The 17997-nt window shown below is 35.9% G+C and overlaps 1 protein-coding gene across 1 annotated transcript in view; it reads left to right on the forward strand.

Moving 5' to 3' along the window:
- Positions 1-9526: 9526 nt before the first annotated feature.
- Positions 9527-17997, forward strand: part of LOC104853243 (short-chain dehydrogenase/reductase family 16C member 6-like) — a 17058-nt gene continuing 8587 nt past the window's right edge. The window contains 3 exon segments of the mRNA XM_019205564.1: positions 9527-9672; positions 9674-9827; positions 14797-14928. Coding sequence (XP_019061109.1) covers positions 9527-9672; positions 9674-9827; positions 14797-14928 — 432 coding nt within the window.

A 17997-nucleotide genomic window follows, 5' to 3' on the forward strand; every position in this document is an offset into this window, starting at 1 on the left:
TTTTTTTTTTGTGTCTTCCAGTCTGTTCCATTGATCCTCAGGCCTATTTCTTTGCCAGTACCATGTTGTTTCTATCACAGTGGCTTTGTAGTATAGTTTCAAATTGGGAATTGTTACACCTGGTGTCACCTATCTTTTAAAAGGGTTAAAGCTAAAAAGGAAAAAGTGTTTGTTTTCCATGGCAGTAAATCCTTTGTGAAGACTTAGATTTCCATTTTAGCATCATTTCCATTTTGCCTGAAGGACTTTGTTTAAGATTTTATACTTTTATAGTTCATTCATCTGTTAGTGATAAATTTTTTCAATCTTTGTATCTTTAAATAGTGTTCAATATTGCCTTTGGTTTTGAAAAATACTTTGGTTAGGTATATAATTCTAGCTGGATAAAATTATACTTTCTTTAAATATGTTGTTTCACTATGTTCATGCCTACATTCTTCTTCCAACATAAGCCATCATTCTTGTACTTTTCTTGTGTATGTGAGATGTCTTCCTGTAACTTCTTTTTAATAATTTCTCTCTATCTCCAGTTTTAAGCAATTTTGTCATGATATACATAGTGTAATTGTCTGCAAATTTCTGCAGATTGAGATTTCTGAGCTCCTTATATCTGTAGATCCTTAGTGTTTTGCATATTTGAGCAATTTTGGCCAATATATCTTTAAATATTTTGTTCCATCTTTTTCCTTCCTTTGGAGATCATATATATATATGGTTAAAATTTCCCACATTTCACTGATACTCTATTAATTTATTACTTCTGTATCAAATACTGTTAAGCAATTACTTGTAATATGTCATTTTCTTTCACCGAAAGCATAAAAGTTAGGTGATTTTACCACCTCATTTAGGGCCCTGAAGTTTACATGAATCGCCCAAGATTATATAGTTGTTGTAACTATTGTTATCTAGGAAATTTAATATCAAAATTAGAAATTACTTTTATTTATTCAAAAAGAGTTCATATAATATCTAAGGGAAGCTCTGGAAACCAAGTTTAACACATTTCAGAAGCAAGGTCTGGTCACAATTCATAAGCACTCTTTCAAGTCCCTCTGCTACTCATTCTAAAATGTTCAAAGAGCCTAATATTGAATAATATCAACCATGAAATCCAAGCCTTCCCTTGTACTATACTTCAGTTCATCCCAGGTTCTAGGAAGAAGTGACAGGATAACTGGAACCTGGTTCAGTCAATCAAGACCTTCCATCTGCTACATTAAAACTCATTACCAAAATAAACAAGGTTTATACCTTAAAATCTACAGTCTACTCTCTCACATATTGGATATGTTTTGATATTTTTCCAACTTTTGAAAGCACAGAAAGGAGTGCTTGCCCAAGAAAAAAAATTGTAAGTGCTAAAAGAAACCTTGACATATGTAAGAAACAGTTTATCATGAGACACACATAATTGCCACATGAAAACATTAATATTTCCTATTTCATTGAGTGATTCACTCTGGGCAAAGAGTGGGAGGTTCTAGTTTTCAATGCAATATAAATCTTGAAAGTTACAAGCTATTGGCAGCTGCGAGATCAAATGCAGCCACAAACCATAATTCTCTCTTATACCAGACCAGTAAGTTAAAATACATAACTTTAATAATCCATTCCTCTGTCTCCTCTCATCCTTATGAGACCATAAAGGTGAGAAGCTGCTCTTTCAAATACCTCAAAGGTATTGTGTTGTGTTGCTCTTCCAATCCTGCAGCTCCTTTACACATTTTGCTCAGGCATCCAAGGACTGGCAGAAACATGGAGTGATCTGTATAGGGCATCTGTACATAAAAGTGTAATGATTTGTTTAATTTTCCCATTTGTATCATACTAATGCTTTGTTTTAGGGGTTTTTTTAAGTTCCATTTTTAAATTATTTTGTATTTTATTTTTATAATCTAGTAATAAAATACTCATTGCTCATTTTAAACACATTAATATAATCACTAGATTGAAAATATGCTTCCAGGAATCCACAGGAGAAGGTAAAAATCCTTAAAGAAATTAAGATGTAGGTGAGATTCAAGGTATGATTCATCCTGAGGCAAATTCCTCTCCTGTTGTGAGCCTGTGAAATCAATCAAGTTATGTGCTTCCAAAATATACCAGTGGGACAGGAAAGGGATAGACATTCCCATTGCAAAAGGGAGCGATATGAAATAAACAGTAATAGTACCAAATAAGTTTTTTAAAAAGAAAGAAAAAAACAGTAAGGCAAACAGTATTAACTACTGAGGCTTGAGAATGATCTTCTTTGACTGTACCTTCTGGACACATTGGGGAAAAGTGTGGCAGGCAGTGTGCCACTGAAGCCCTACACAAATGGCTTCTTTATCCTTTACCTAGTACCAGAGGTACTTTCGTGATTTTAAGTATTTGTTATTAGCAATACCCCACCCTTCAGTAGGAATTTCTGGCTCTTTTCATTTGTGCTGCTATTACAAATAACCTTGGACTGGGAAATTTACAAATAATAAAAACTTATTTCTCACAATTACAGAAGCTGAGAAATCCAAGATCAAGGTGCAACAGATTCAGTGTCTGATGAGAGTTGCTTCATGCTTCCAAGATGGTTCTTATTTCTCTTTTTGTTCTTGAAATCAAGATTTATTGTAAAGATAAAGAATCACATCACAGTGATATATGTGCACTGATGTTTATAACAGCACAGTTTGTACTAGCTAAAACTTGGGAACAGCCCATTTGCCCATCAGTTGGAGAGTGGGTAAAGATGTGGTTTTTCTATAAAATGGAATACTACTCAGCCATAAAGAATGAGAAATTAGATTCATTCATAGGAAAATGGATGCATACTGAGGATATACTCCTAAGTGAAATAAATAAGTCACACATGTGTAAATACTGAATAGTTTCTCTGGTGTGAAAAACTATAATAGTACATAAGATCCTAATGATATAATTGACAATGTGAAATAGGAATAAAAGGGCTAAAGGTGTAGGGGAAATGGAAAGGGTAGGGGAAAGCTAATAAGGTAAAAGAAAAAATATGAGAAAATGAAAAAATGGAAATTAAGTGTTTGTAAAGGGGGAGGGGAGGAAGGGATGAAGGGAGGGCAGGGACAAGGGGAAAAGATGAGAATCAAGACCTGTCATGTAAAGGCACAAGATCCCAATGATGAATGTAACTGTACTGTATACCTAAAATGTGCTAATAAACTCAATGAGAGACAAAAAAATCCTAATAAAGCTGAAAAAAAAGATATCCTAATAAGATAAAAATTTAAATAACTTTCAAGATTAAAAAAAAACTATTAACTAATTTCCCATTCAGGAAAAAAAAAAAGTGCAGCTCACTGCTCATTTAGTTTTACATAAAAGTGCTCTTGGAGGCCTATTTCTGTCCTCTAGGTGGCAGGCACACTGAGAGTGCTGCCTCTTCTCTAAGCAGGAAGCAGCCTCCCCTGCATTCGGGCTCCTCCTTCCCCTGAACTTTCTGCCTCTGATGTTCTGCTTGAAGCTTTGGAAATGTTAGTCTTAAAGATTTTTGTTGTTGTTTTTGTTTTCCTCATGAATTTTATCCTCTTAAGGCATTACTTCTACAATGTAATTTCTCAGTTAACAATTAGAAGGTAGTAAAATACAAGAGCCATACTAAAATTATCTGTCTCTGCATTCCCTCAGGTGACCAGCAATGCCCATCTCTCTCAGGGATTGCACAGAAAAGTAAACTATTGCCCAAGGTTTGCATTCCTAGTGGAAAGTCACTTGTGCCTGAGATTTATTACTCAAGCAAAGGGACAATTAAAACATTACTCAATCAGAACAAAGTGTCAAAGTCACTGAGGTGTCAAAGGCATCGAGTTGTAAAACAAACATTTTAAGGCAATGATTAAGACTCAAAACTTACAGGTAAAACTTTTTCTGACCTCATCAAAGTTGGGCTGGAAGAACTGAGTCAGCCAAGAAAAGGAGCACGGGATGACATAAGCACAATGCACCCCCCACAGGGAGAGCACAAAACAATCACTTTTTGAAGAAACCCGCCTAGAGGGAACTCAGAGAGGGGTGTGAGGAAATCCACACATGAAGCAGGACGGCATGTGTGCCCTGAGAAGAAGCACAGAAAGGAGACATCGCAGCATAAAGAATCACACAGAACAAAGTGATGTGTTAAAGCAGTATCAGAAGTCAGGAAGAAGACCTAGGACTTCCTGTGCTACTTCAGGGCTGTGCCATGACCTGGGGCAAGAGACAGAATTTTGAATTCAATATCCATCCAAAAAACTAAACTTTAACCAAGAAGATGTACTGAATACTTTCAATTGATGAGGTTAATCATCTGCCACTAGGGCCAGGTATTTAGCTCAGTGGTCCTGCCGCCTCGCAAGCACAGGGTCCTGAGTTCAATCCCTGGTACAAAAAAAAAAAAATCTGCCACTAGTGAACATGGAGATCTGAGAGATTAGGTAATTCTAAGGATATTAAGGCTATTTTTGCACATGGATCCTTTGGTCAATCATGGCTGTGTGGAAAATACTTATCCTATGATGAAAGGATTATTTACTTAAGGGTCAGTGGCAAAAGATGAATCTCTTGGTGGGCATGGGCTTTTGAGGACAAACCTCCAAAGACAAAGATATGAAAAACAGAGAGTATATAAGCCATCCATCCATTTGTCTCTCACTCTTCTGATCAGCAAGGGCTCAAACTTCCTCTGAATCTGGGCAGGAGGTGCCCCAAGGCCATACCCACCATAGAAGTCAATAACTACAATAGAAAACAAAATGACTCAGACTACAAATTCATAGTGAGAATTCAGTAATTACTGAATAAATGACAAACACTAAGAATGCCCAATATTATGCAAATCAGAAGCATCTGTTAAATGTTGCAAGAGAGTCCTATCTAAGTTGATAGCTCCATACTTGTTCGTACTGACCCTCATATCTTCTTCTCAGATTAATTCCAGGCATTTCCAAAGAAGGCCAAGAGAAAAGTATACAAATAAATATATGACGTTATGCACATAATGCATATGAGGCTTTATATATATAATGGATGCATATACACTTTATGTGCGTATGTTTGTAAGCATGTATTTCTATGTGCATACATAGGGATTCTAAGGCCACACCTATATGCACTTGTGTCCATTATGTGTATACATGCATAGACATGGATTTATTTTTATCATATACATATATGTGTGTCTCAGAGTACTCTCTACAAAATCATGTCAGAAGAGAAATTGGATACATGAATTAAACTGGAGTCAAGACAACTCTATTAAGGGTTTCAAGGTAGAAAATGTGAAATGGTGCCCCAAAATGATTGTGCCAGAACACTGCCCCTTCTAATAGAATGATAAATTTACTGGAGGAGAAATATACCATACTAAAAGAAATCTTTTTATTTCTTGCTTTCCCCTTTTTCCTGGTTTAAAGTCATGTAATTATTGAAGCAATAGTAGCCACATCGTACATTAGAAGAAGAAAATCATGAGCTAAAAAGACAGATAAGAAAATCCAGAAGTCTGGAGTCCTGTCATCTTTAGGGAATTATTTTATTATTCCAGTACTGCCTCCTCACTGTATATGTATTTACATTTAGAGATCAGTGGCTACTTCAAAAATAAATAGCCCAACAGTAAACCAATCTTATATCTTTGTTTCACTGATTCTGTAAATACAGTCATGTATTACTTAACAATGGGGACATGGTCTGAGAAAGGCAGCATTAGATTTCCTTCCTGTATGAATTTCACAATATGTATTTCCATAGATAGTAAGAATCACTCACTGGACATGCCTTTTGATGCAATCAAGAGAAGCGAGATAAAAGAGGACGCTGCCAACAAAACAAGGCATATTCTTTTACAACTAACTTTTATTTTTATAAGTAGAAAGAGTATGTTCTAATGATAAAAATAGAGAGTACTAAACACGTAAACCAATAACATAGCTGTTTATTATCAAAATCAAGTATTATCTACTGTATATCATTGCATGTGCTATACTTTTACACAACTGGATAAATAAGTTTGTTTACACCAACTTCACCACATGCATGTCAACAATGCTTTGTGATGTGAAATTACAAAGAAGTTTTTGGGAATTTTTTCAGTTCCATCATGTGGTATCACTGTTGTATATGTGTCCCGTCCTGTGTTGACATCATTAAATACATGACTCTTTATGGAGACCCAAATGTAAATTATACCTCTCACTGGATCTCAGGCCAGTCTTTCCCTTTGCACACAATGTGTATGGCAGCCTTTTTCACAAATGCCAAAATTTAAAAGAAACCACAATACTCTTAAGTATGCAAATAGATAAATAAATGGACAATGGATTGTTATTTAGCAGTAAAAAGAAATTAGCTATCAAGCCATGAAAAGATTGAGAAATCTGAAATGTATAGGCTACATACTATATGAGTCCAAGTATATGACATTCTGGTAAAGGGAGCACTGTGAAAAGAGTAGAGATCAGTGTTACTTAAGTGTTAGGTTGATTAGAGAGGGTATGAACAGGCAGAGCACAGAGATTTTGTAGAGCAGAGAGATACTCTGTATGATACTATAATGGTGGATAAGCCTCTACTCCAAGCCACTCGAAGTTGAAATACAGCATGTGTACCATACATTACCTTCTACCACACAGGTAAAGCACAGTCAAATTCCCATGATTAGCACACCTTGATTTGGCACCCAGGGAGCTGCCAAAGGTGTAGGCAGACAAGTAAAACCAGAATCACTTAACAGACAAGATTCTAGCTGTTAATGAGAGTTCTGTGTTCTTCTTCCTCTATAAGGACACCTGTGCCGGTGAGTAAAGCAGTTGTGCAGGTAAGATTAGATCTTTTGAACTCTTTCTGAAAAATATACCAGGTATCTGTTGTTGAGACCCAGGTTCTCTGAGCACAGTTTGATACAATTACTAAATAGCAATATGAACTAATTCTGTTGTTATTTTCAGTGTTTTTTCATTCATTTATTATTATTTTTTCCCTCACTTTTTAATGGTTTTGGCATGCTGAGGGGAATATGTTCTGAAAGAATGAGGGAAAACTCTAAAGAGTGAGGGAAAGCATGTGAGCTGAAATGCACCGATGGGCTAGAGTTTACCTTGAATTTGGTTATGTGTGCTAGTATACACGCATACCCTCAATTGTATGTGGCCTCTCAACAGTTTTTATGCTTACCTAAAGCTAACATGGAAAATGTAACCTGATTAATTCCCTTGCTAACCCTTCTTCAAAACCCTTCTCAGCAATTTCATAGCTAAGGCACAAACCTAAACTATAGAGAAAAGCTTTCCATACCTTGGCATGGAAAATGTTTGTTAAGTGGCTGGCTGGCTGCAGACTCGGGGTCATCATTAAAGAGATTTTTGTGCAAGTAAAATGAAGACTAATATTTGCTTGGCATCTCACAATTCATCAAATCCTTTGTCACATTGGATGTTTCGCTTGCTGTAGCATTCCTGGGAAGTGAATATTATGATCACTTCACAGATACATAAACAAAGGCTCAGAAAGGCAAAATATACCCAAGTGCTCAACTAGTATGTAGCTGGGCCACTGGTTAAATTGGTGCTTCCACAATTGAATTCTACTCATTTTAGCTTTAAGATTTGTGTGATGATGGTATTGTGCCTTATCTATTCTCACAGCCAATCCTTTAACCTGAAGCACCCATGTCTGAAATAATGAAAGAAGTACTTTGTGATTCAAAGGCCAGTTTACCAAAAGTTATTTAGAGAAATTACATGGTTAGGTCAGAGGAGAAGTTCCAGAACCATTGAGTCTGGGCTCTGATTCCATTTCTGTTTACAACGGGTACAACTCTTGGAGAATTATTTTCCCATATTAGTCTCATTCTTACCACACAGGGCTATTTTGAGGATTGAATAAAATAAGGCATGAAAAGCAAACAGTGCTATTTAGAACTTGAAATATGTTTGTTCATCATAATCTTTCATTTTTTTATGACTGCTTTGTTCCTATGGCTGCCCAACTGCCCATTTGGAAGCAATAAACTGTAATGACCAGCACTTCCTACGTAAGGGCTCACGTGTACTTTTCAACTTTGTTCCAAAATTGAATGCTTTTGGTGATTCTGAAAATATGTTCTCTAATTCAGTGGTCAGTTAAGCAATAAATGATTGGAAAAATGTCATAGCACTTTTCCTCTAGGTAGTGCCAAGCATATCAAAATGTTGCTGAAATTTATTAATTTTCATACTTGAATTTCTACCAAGATAAACCCCATCATCTACATTGAGAACAAACTTGTACAGAAAAAGTAAGAGGAAGAACCTAATCCTTATTTGTTTTGTGTACAATAATTATTTGGCCCAGAATGCCTTCTCTATCATACCTCCGTTTACTTTTATTTTCTAGAAATAATTTTCCTTTCTTAGTACATGTTAGCAGTATATAATGAATATATTCATTGTGGGGAGCTGGTACGTACACATCTTAGTCCTTTTTACTCCCCATTCCCTTCTATTCCTTTTATCATTGAAGTATCTATTGCTGGAGGATTGTTCTTCACACAGAAAAGTCTATATATAAGCTTGAAGAAGTGTGTATTTTCTCTATCTTCATCTCGTTCCTGCTTGGAAATTTGAAATCTGCGTTAAATCTTAGTGAACATTAAGGTAAGCGAAAGTCTTTAATTTTTTTTCCAAGGATAATACATTTCAGAATATAGTTAATATTTTCCACAAATCCAAATAAGGTCTTCAATCCTTTACAAGAACCGGGCTTGTTCTCACACAGCCCAGGGACCAAGCCTTTTGTTGAGATTGTTTCTGAGGCATTTACCATATTGAAGCCTTGAGTTTACTTACCAAGCTCTAGAACTAGACTCTGTTGTCTTCCTTAAGGGTGGGAACTTTAAATTAGCATTTTTAAAGCTCAGCACCTAATGTAACGTTCTGATACTAACTTGTTTGTTTTTTTCTCTCCTGAACCTACATAAATATTTCCAGAGATGTCCTAGAAACAACGCTATCTATCTTCATCTGGGTAGAAATTTCTAGCAAGACAGGGACAACAGCGGGATGACAGCCCCCTGGATCTTTTGACATCCTTCATTGGGCCCCAAGGAATCTCAAAGTTAATTCCTGATTGCTATAAAATGAGGAAGTCATGCAAAGACAATCCTTTTTACCAGACTCAAGTTTTGCCCTTTATTAGGGGTGTGGATTGCAATGTTTCTTAGTATTTCACAAACTAAGCAGTGAAGTCATGGTGTGGGTTTAAGTTCATCCCCATTACTATTAACTGTATTACCATGGGCCGACTTAATCCTAACGAAAATCTTCTCACAACTGTAAGCAGGGCAGCTATTGCAGGTTTTAAATGACTTGATACACTCTGAGCACTTAGAATTTGCCTGGTATATGGAAAGAGTTGCACAGTATTATAATAATAGAGATTTAAGATATCGAAGGTACCTTCCCTTGTGCTACGTTATTTACATGCACTGAAGTTGTCAAGCAATGAGCTTATAAGCTCTCTTTTCTCCTCAGGACATTGCTTTCTTCAGGCAACCAATATGAATACAATAGTGGACACTACCGTGTTTTGGGGAAAATTTCTATACTATGCTTTAGAATCCTTAGTCTTCAACATAATTCCCAAGAGTAAAAAGGACATTGCTGGTGAGATTGTACTTATAACAGGAGCTGGAAGTGGACTTGGATTTTGCTAGGCTTGGGGCCATTTTAGTTCTCTGGGACATTAATCAAGAAGCCAATATGGAGACTTGTAGACTGGCCAAAGAAAAAGGTGTGAAAGCCTTTGCCTATAAGTGTGACTGTAGCAGCAGGAAAGAAGTCTACAGAGTGGCTGATCAGGTAAACTGATGAGTGTTCTTCAATTGAGTGTCCAAGTACATCCCATCTATTATGCACTTTTACAAAGACACGAGTAGGAACATTAACATAAGATTTCCCCATGATCTCCATGTTTCTCTGTGACCTTCAAAAGTAATAGAGCAAGTGGAAATTTGATCAACCTTCAGAGATCAATGTTGCCAGACTTCTTTGCATGATGACTCCACTAGTCAGCAGGAATTGGCAGAAACTGGGCATAATCCTAGCTCTGTGGTTCACTGCTTATGGAATGTTTATCAAGTTACTTTCCCTCTCCCCATCCCTGTTTCTTTATCAATAAAATGAAAGGTTTGAACCTGATGACCTTCAAAATAATGTATGACTTTAATTTAGCTTTTTATGGTTCATAATTCTAATATCAGTTAAACTCTGTTCAATCATGTGAGAAGTCAATTGTCATCATGTTCTGAGAATATAGGGTAGGGAACATCAGATAGAAATATTTAGCATACTTTCAGGCCAAATTTCCTTTTAGAATTAAAATATTGACATTTGTTCTAACTCCACACTAAATGTCAAAGATTCATTGCATGGCTACTATGTGCTCTAACAGAAGAAAAGTGTCTGAGGAGTTTTTTTAACCATGGGGTAAGATGCCAGATGCAAATCCAAAGAGAGAAAAATGAGCACATTTTATAGCTTTATTTTATTCACAATCCCCTAGAGAAGGCACAGCACATGGTGCAGGGTCACCAAGGAAAATATGTGCAGAACAGAAAGCAGAGGGAATAGTAGGTAAATACCTTTATTGTACTTTCCACAGGAAAAAGTAGGCTATGCAGGACAAATTGTCTCAGGATTGGCCAATTGGAGTAATTTCAGGGGATTCTAGGACATAGGTGGTAGCTGACTCTACCAGGGTGGTTGGGGTAGGTATATAGTAACCCAGAGTGTGAGAACACAGTAAAGGAACGTGGTTGGAAATATAAACTTAATCACTTATTCAAAAAGGGAAACTGACCACCCTTTAGTCAGGGCTACAAAATTGTATCAAGACAGTACCAAAAACCACACAAACAAGTAAAAACAAAAGCTACATTAATGATACTACAAATTATTACTACTATAAGCAATTTATGTACAAACCCACTAATTTAATCAGCAACACAGCCTTCATAGGTGTTCACCATTATTACCCCTATTTTAAAATAAGGAAATTGAGGAGCAAAGTGTATATGAACATGGCCAAAATCATAAAATTAGTGATTGGCAGAGCCAAAATTTTTTTCTAGCACAACCTGGAGCCAAAATGTTTAGAAAATTTGGTTACACAATTCCATAGGATTTTCCTTCCCTTTTGCAAGCTAAGCTCCATATATGGAATTTACTTAATGAATCATTCAAAAATTAATTACTGAATTGCTACTTTGTGCCACTGACCTTCTGAGCCACCCTCTTCATTCTTCTCTTTCTCTTTCTATTACTTTCTTCTTTGCTTTGGAACCTCATAGGATTTGTTTTTTATGACTCATTGTCAGCTAATGAGAAAATGTACAGCTCCCTGGGTATATTTTAGTACAGAGTGAACAGAAACAAAATTAGTCTTTCTTTTGTAAAAGAGAAATAAATGTGATAGGAAAAGTTCCCAGATGAGTATCTTTGGGATGAGTTTAAGGATGTAATCTGTCTAGCAGGGTCTTTGGTCCCAGTACTACATACTTCCCAAGACTGAACCTCTGAGAAAATCTTTTCTCCTGTGTTATCATCATACACCACATTCACAATGTAGTAGATACTATCATTTTCTCCATTTTATTAATGGCAAAACACAGGCAGTGAGAGTTTAAGAAACGGAGCCAGGTCACAGAACAGATGAGTGACAGAGCTGAAGTGTAGCCTCATCCTCCTAGCATTGCAGCCCACGTTACAGTTCCACAGAGGAATCAACAATGTGCAAGCACTGCAAAGACCCCCTCGTAAACTTTCTTAGCTCCAAAGGGTTAGAACTTCTTCTGTCCCTGCCTCCCTTGAAATTTTTCCATCTTAGTTCAAATTTTCTTTATCTCTAATAGAAAACTGGGATTAAAAACCTTACTCAAAAAATCACATTTGAGCTGGGCTTGGTGATGAACAACTATAGTCCCAGTATTATGGAAGGCTGAAAAGACAGGAGAATGACAGTGTGAGCTCATCTTAGACAACTTAATGAATTAGCTGAATCTTATTTAAAAATAAAAAGAGCTGAGGATATAGCATAGTGCAAAAGCCCTGGGTTTAATCGCAGTACCATCAAAAAAATTACTTTTCATCATTGGATTGCATCTGAAACTTTTCTTCTTGTCTATAATTCTATAAGAATTTTTCTAAGTCAACCATGCTTATTTAGTTCAATTACTCATCAACTCCCAAGAAAACCAAATACTGCAGTAACCTTCAGTTGTAAAAATTTCAACAAACTACAGGTATTACCCCAATCCTTGAATTCTGTGGGATACTGGAAAAATAACAATAGCATCCTGATGGAACATAGAAATTAACTCTCCAAAATTAAACTGAAATAGCATTCCCATCTCCAGTGCAGAAAGTCAATATACAAGTAGATAATTGTTTCTGTTAAAAAATAAGCAGCCTCACAATTTATTTTCAAGTCTCCAAGTCTAATCAATCATTTGTATTTATGAGATTTGTTTGCTACAAATAATTTTTTCAAGGAATATTGTTAAATTTGGGTGAAAGTAGCTTTCATATGTGAAACTATAATGGGTATGGATCATTACAATTCCTCATAGAAATCTTTTGGCAAGATCTTGATTTCTCAGAGGCTTTTTCCTCATGCATGAACTGTGATAATAAGGTCTCCTTAAATTGCCTTTCAGATCACAATGTAAATGAAACCCCATGACCTAGATAAAATTCTGCCTTGCTCTGGTATGCCCTAGACTCAAAGCTCTTTGAATTGGGTAACAGTGATTGCTGGGTTTTTCTTGAATATTTGGGAATATTTTATGCCAAAGATCCCATATCCTTTTGTCCTTCTCAGCCCATTTACCCTGTTCATCAGTCCAGGACTGAAAGTTTGTGCTTACCTATTCTATCACCAAGCCAACAAAATGTCCTTCTTTTAAAGTTCTTTCAGGGCACTGTGGTATTCACCTGTAATCCCAGCACGCTGGAAGGCTGAGGTAGGAGAATCACAAACTGGAGCCCATCCCAGGCAACTTAGTGACTTAGTGAGAACCTGTCTAGAAATAAAAAATAAAAAGGACAGGGGAGCTGGAGTTTTAGCCCAATGTGAAGGCCCTTGGTTCAATCCCCAGTAACCTCACTCAAGGAAAACACCTTACAGGATACAATAACACATGCTCATATTCCCAACTGCCTGGGAAATTGAGGTAGGAAGATTACAAGTTTGAGGTCAGCTTGTGCAATTTAGCAAGACTCAGTTTCCCAGTAAATTAAATGAAGGGATGTAGCTTGGATACTTGCCTATCGAGCATCAGGGTCTGGGTTTACTCCTCAGTAATGAAACACAAAAGCCCCTTGTATACATTTTCCTGGGTCTTACCTCTCTCCAAAACAGAAGAGACTAATCCTTTCACCCAACATCAGAGCAGCAAATATTCAGTCTTCCTTTTACAACTTATCTCACTCAATTACATCAGCATCAATAGTTACCTAATCTCTCCAGTTTGTGTTATCTGGCAGCATCAATGCATAGATGTGCATGGACCAAGAATTAGAAAATCAAGTCAAGCCAGGCAATGCTTTTTGTTTGAAAACAAAGAAACAGATTGTCATACCTGCCAAAATACACACACACACAAACACACACACACACACACACACACACACACACACACAGAGTAAATCAATGTTTAAGTATGCTTAATGTTTTGCCCTTTGGTCAACTTTAGCAAATAGCTTGAAACAAAATGATAAGAGAGAAAAATAGTTCCTCTGGTTTTTCCTGAAGCACACTTTGTCTCCAAGGAGAGCTTGTGGTGATGTGTGGATTATGCAAGCTGGAAAGGTGCACTATTTAGGGGAGAAGGGATGAGACTTTCTAAAGAGATAAGCAGCAGCACAACTGTAGAGCCTGGGAGAAATATTAGTCACAGTTGGTTACTATACGTGAGATAGATTTTTTAATAGAGCCACAGAAGTCTACAAGCACTGGATCAAATACATCCCTATGTGAGGTTTCTGTGTTCCAAGAATGGGACCAGCCTTAGAAGGATGGCTCGTGTCCCTAGCACATGGAAATGACACCTACAGAAAAAATCACCAGAAGTCTGCTGTGCTGAAAAACAAAGAACCCCTAACTGCCATTTAAAGAAAGATGCCCAGAGGTGCACAAGGAGATGATACTGCTCTTTCTGCACTGCCATTAACTGACTCAGCAAGAAAGGGCATGAACATAGTAGAACTAGGCAATAAAGAAAATGTGCTGAGATAAACAGCAGATAACCTCTACATAAGAATCAAGAAGTTTTTAAGCAAAATTGCAAAATTAAAATGTGCTTTTTTAAAAATTATAATAGATCACAAAGTTACTTTAAATTTGCTGTATTACTTTCTGCAAGATAAAATATCTAGGTTTTTTTGTTTTATTTTTTTTGTTACAGGGGATCAAATTCGGGACCTTGTACTTGCAAGGCAGGCAGTGGAACCACTGAGCTAAACCCGCAGTCAAAAATAACTAGTTTTAAAGAAACTAGAATTAGCATTGCTAAACAACAGGAGCCATTCTGAGAAACACATTGCTAGATGATATCATCACAAAGCATAGTTATGAAAAATAAGATGGCTACGATACCACTAGACAATATAATCTTGGCATTACCATTATATAAGTGCTATATCATTGATGGTAGCATCATTATGTGATATATATTTGTACCTGAAAAAATAAAGAAAAAACAGTACTTGGGAAAATAAATATGAAAACGCACCACCTGCACTGATTTATATTTGCCTCACTTCTGGACAGGTTAAAGAAGAAGTTGGTGATGTGACTATCCTCATTAACAATGCTGGCATTGTGACAGGGAAGCCCTTCCTTGACACTCCAAACCACATGGTGGAAAGATCGTTTTATATCAATGCTATCTCTCATGTCTTGGTAAATTTTTTTCTTTTTATCTTTCTAACTGCTGGGTATGAAATCCATGCATTTCTATTAATGGCTATTCACACTTGTCTGTAAATATATCATTTGTGGGTTTTCCATTGATAAACTGTTGGGATCACCACCTCACTGGGTTTCTCTCAACTGTTCCAAATTTAGGCAGATAAATGCAAGGAATATGTCCATGCCAGGCAATTAAGAGATTTATTTATTTCTTTAATGTCCCTCACACCTTCCAAGGTTTCTGGCCTTCCAAGAAGTAACCTCTCTTTCTACCTGTGAGCTGGGAGGGACCATGTCAACCACAGAACAGGTATCACTCCAATGTCCCGGGAAGGCAGCTTGACAACCAATGGTTCCCTTGTGAACTACAACCACAGTTGCTCAGGAGTGGGCTTGTTATACGTGATGAAATGACAAGCCTATGCTCTGGTCACTTCATCAAGCTTTTCAATAATATCCTGGCAAAGAGAAGGCCTGATTCTTACTGAACATATGCAAATGGATGCATCATCATAAAAGACAAATAATCTAACAATCATTATAATAGACTTGGCCAAATGCCCTCAGTAGGTCTGTGGACAAGGGCAATGAACATCTTTCATTGGATCTATAAAATGATTGAACTGTTTATATGTATATGGTAGTTAGACTAAGTCAAATTTCAATCCATATATTTTTGCTAAGCTTAGTGCACTGTGATAAGATTCACTTGCATTCCAAAGACTGTAATTATCATCATTTTTGCATTCCTTTTATGATTCACTCAGTTTATAATCTAAATTCAGATTTCCTATAAAATGCTTTCCCCTGGATTCTGGGAGTATCAGTTGGATAAAGAATTCCAAGCCTGCTTGCATAAGTATAATTTCCTAAATATATAGAACCAGAAGAAAAATTACTTCCTCATATATCAATTAAAAAATACAGCACTAACCAAGTTAAACACCTCTCATTGACTCCATAATCCAGTCCTATATAGTGTGCCTTCCATTCCCACAGACCCAACCAATTGCAGATTAAAAATACTCAAAACGATGACACCCATACTGCACAGGTATATATTTTCCTTGTCAACATTCCCCAAACAATACTATAATAACTACATTGTACTAGGTCTTATAAATAATGATGCAAAGTGAATGAGAAGATTGCATAGGTTATATGGAAATAGTGTACTACTTTATATAATGGACTTCAGCACCCTTGGATGTTGGTGTCTTGTGCAAGGGATCCAGGAACTGCTTTCCCTCCAATACTAAGAAAAACCATATAAGCAATCCTATTCTGTTCAATCCAGGTCAGCATCTGCTTTTACAAAGCCATCCGCGTATGGACTAAACAGACTCGGACATAACTCTGAGCACTTGCGCCCTAACTACTTTAGTTATGCTACTGAATTGTTAAATCAGGCAACTAAAATTTGGCATATATGGAAGATCTGAAGTCTTTTAATAATTACATTAATTACAATAATTATATTATTATTTACCTGTATAGCTTTCACAGAGAACAGAGACTCTTATCTTTACATGGATAAAGAATGACCTTTTAATATCTCTTATTTACAGCACACTGAATATTTCAAAACCAACTTTAAACTATAAGGTTCCTTGCCTTTTCATAACCAAGCTTCTTTAGCTCATTAATTTATATATATATATATGCATAAACGTACACAGAGGTATATGTAGCTATTGAATAACATCACTTTTGCTTGTAGTGATAACTTTAAGATATAATTAACCTTATCATTATGTAAAAAGTTGTGCTATAGGGCCAGAGATTTAACTCAGTGGTGCCTCTGCTTGCCTTGCAAGCACAAGGACCAAAAAAAAAAAAAGTTGTGCTATATAAAATATTGAATTTACTCGATTGAAATTTTATAACATGTCAAAATTGTGCTTGATATCTCAATTCCTATTCTCTATTAATTTTAACCTCTTTAAAATGCTATAGGTCACTCAAGAATTTCTCATAAATTTGTACAATTTAATATTTCAAAAGTAATAATAACCAATTATTAAAGTAGATACAAAGCACTTGTTTGCTCAGATGTTAATATCGCTTTACAGGTTTTCTGTTTCTGAAGTAATCCTTACTATATTACCAATCAAAAACTTCAACTGATAACAGATTCAATATCCACTTGTGAAGCACACAGTTTAGAATCTAGAGGGGAAATACATCAAAGGCATACATACAATTATAGAAATTTTTATTATATATGTAGCATGGAAGATATATTTTATTATTTTTTCCATATTCTAGAAAGCATTCAAATGAAGTTCTAACTGTTGATAAAACTTTTCTGGTGGTCAAGTTCCTTTATTTTATTTTTTCATGATAAGAATATCCAAGATTATCAGTGTTGAATTTCTCATCATATATTCATCTAGAAACAGTAAAAATCTATAAAGGAAAATTATAGAGTGGTTAATCTGGGTGTTTTATAGTAACTTAATTAATTCACTGTTGTTAATATGTGCTAGAGAAGGAAAAAATAATGGAAGAAAATCCTTAGAAAAACTTTAGATCTGGTTAAAAAAAAAATGGAAACAACAAAAAAAGTTTGTGAAGTTATATGCTGGTATTTCTGACCTAGTCTGACTTTCCCATTGATCATTGTTTGATGTTTTTTCTCCACAGTAAAAATCTGAAAAGAAAGGCACATTGTTTTTCCCAAAATATAAATTTTGTTAAAATAAGCACGTATAATGTACTCAAGCTGAAAGTATACAAAACCATTAAAGAAAACACTGAAGTCAAGTAGATGGGTGTAGCACATAGATTGTAATAAAATGTTCCCACAGCAGTTATTATAGCTTGTGTCACTCCTGTAGGATTTTTCAGAGATGGCTAGATCCAGATAAAGTATATGATGCTGCAATTAAGGGTGTGTGATTACTAAATCAGTTCACTGGCTGGTTTGACATAGTTCTGGCTATGAGTGCTACATGCCCTAAGGGCAGAAGGCTGGTAGCCTAGATAGACTATTAAAGTGTTAGAAATAAGTTACTATTATTGCTTGCTTTTTTTTTTTTTTTTTTTTTTTTTTTTTTT

Source organism: Fukomys damarensis, unplaced genomic scaffold, assembly GCF_012274545.1.
Source record: "Fukomys damarensis isolate Sample0158 unplaced genomic scaffold, DMR_v1.0_HiC HiC_scaffold_5, whole genome shotgun sequence".
In the NCBI taxonomy this organism is placed as follows: domain Eukaryota; kingdom Metazoa; phylum Chordata; class Mammalia; order Rodentia; family Bathyergidae; genus Fukomys; species Fukomys damarensis.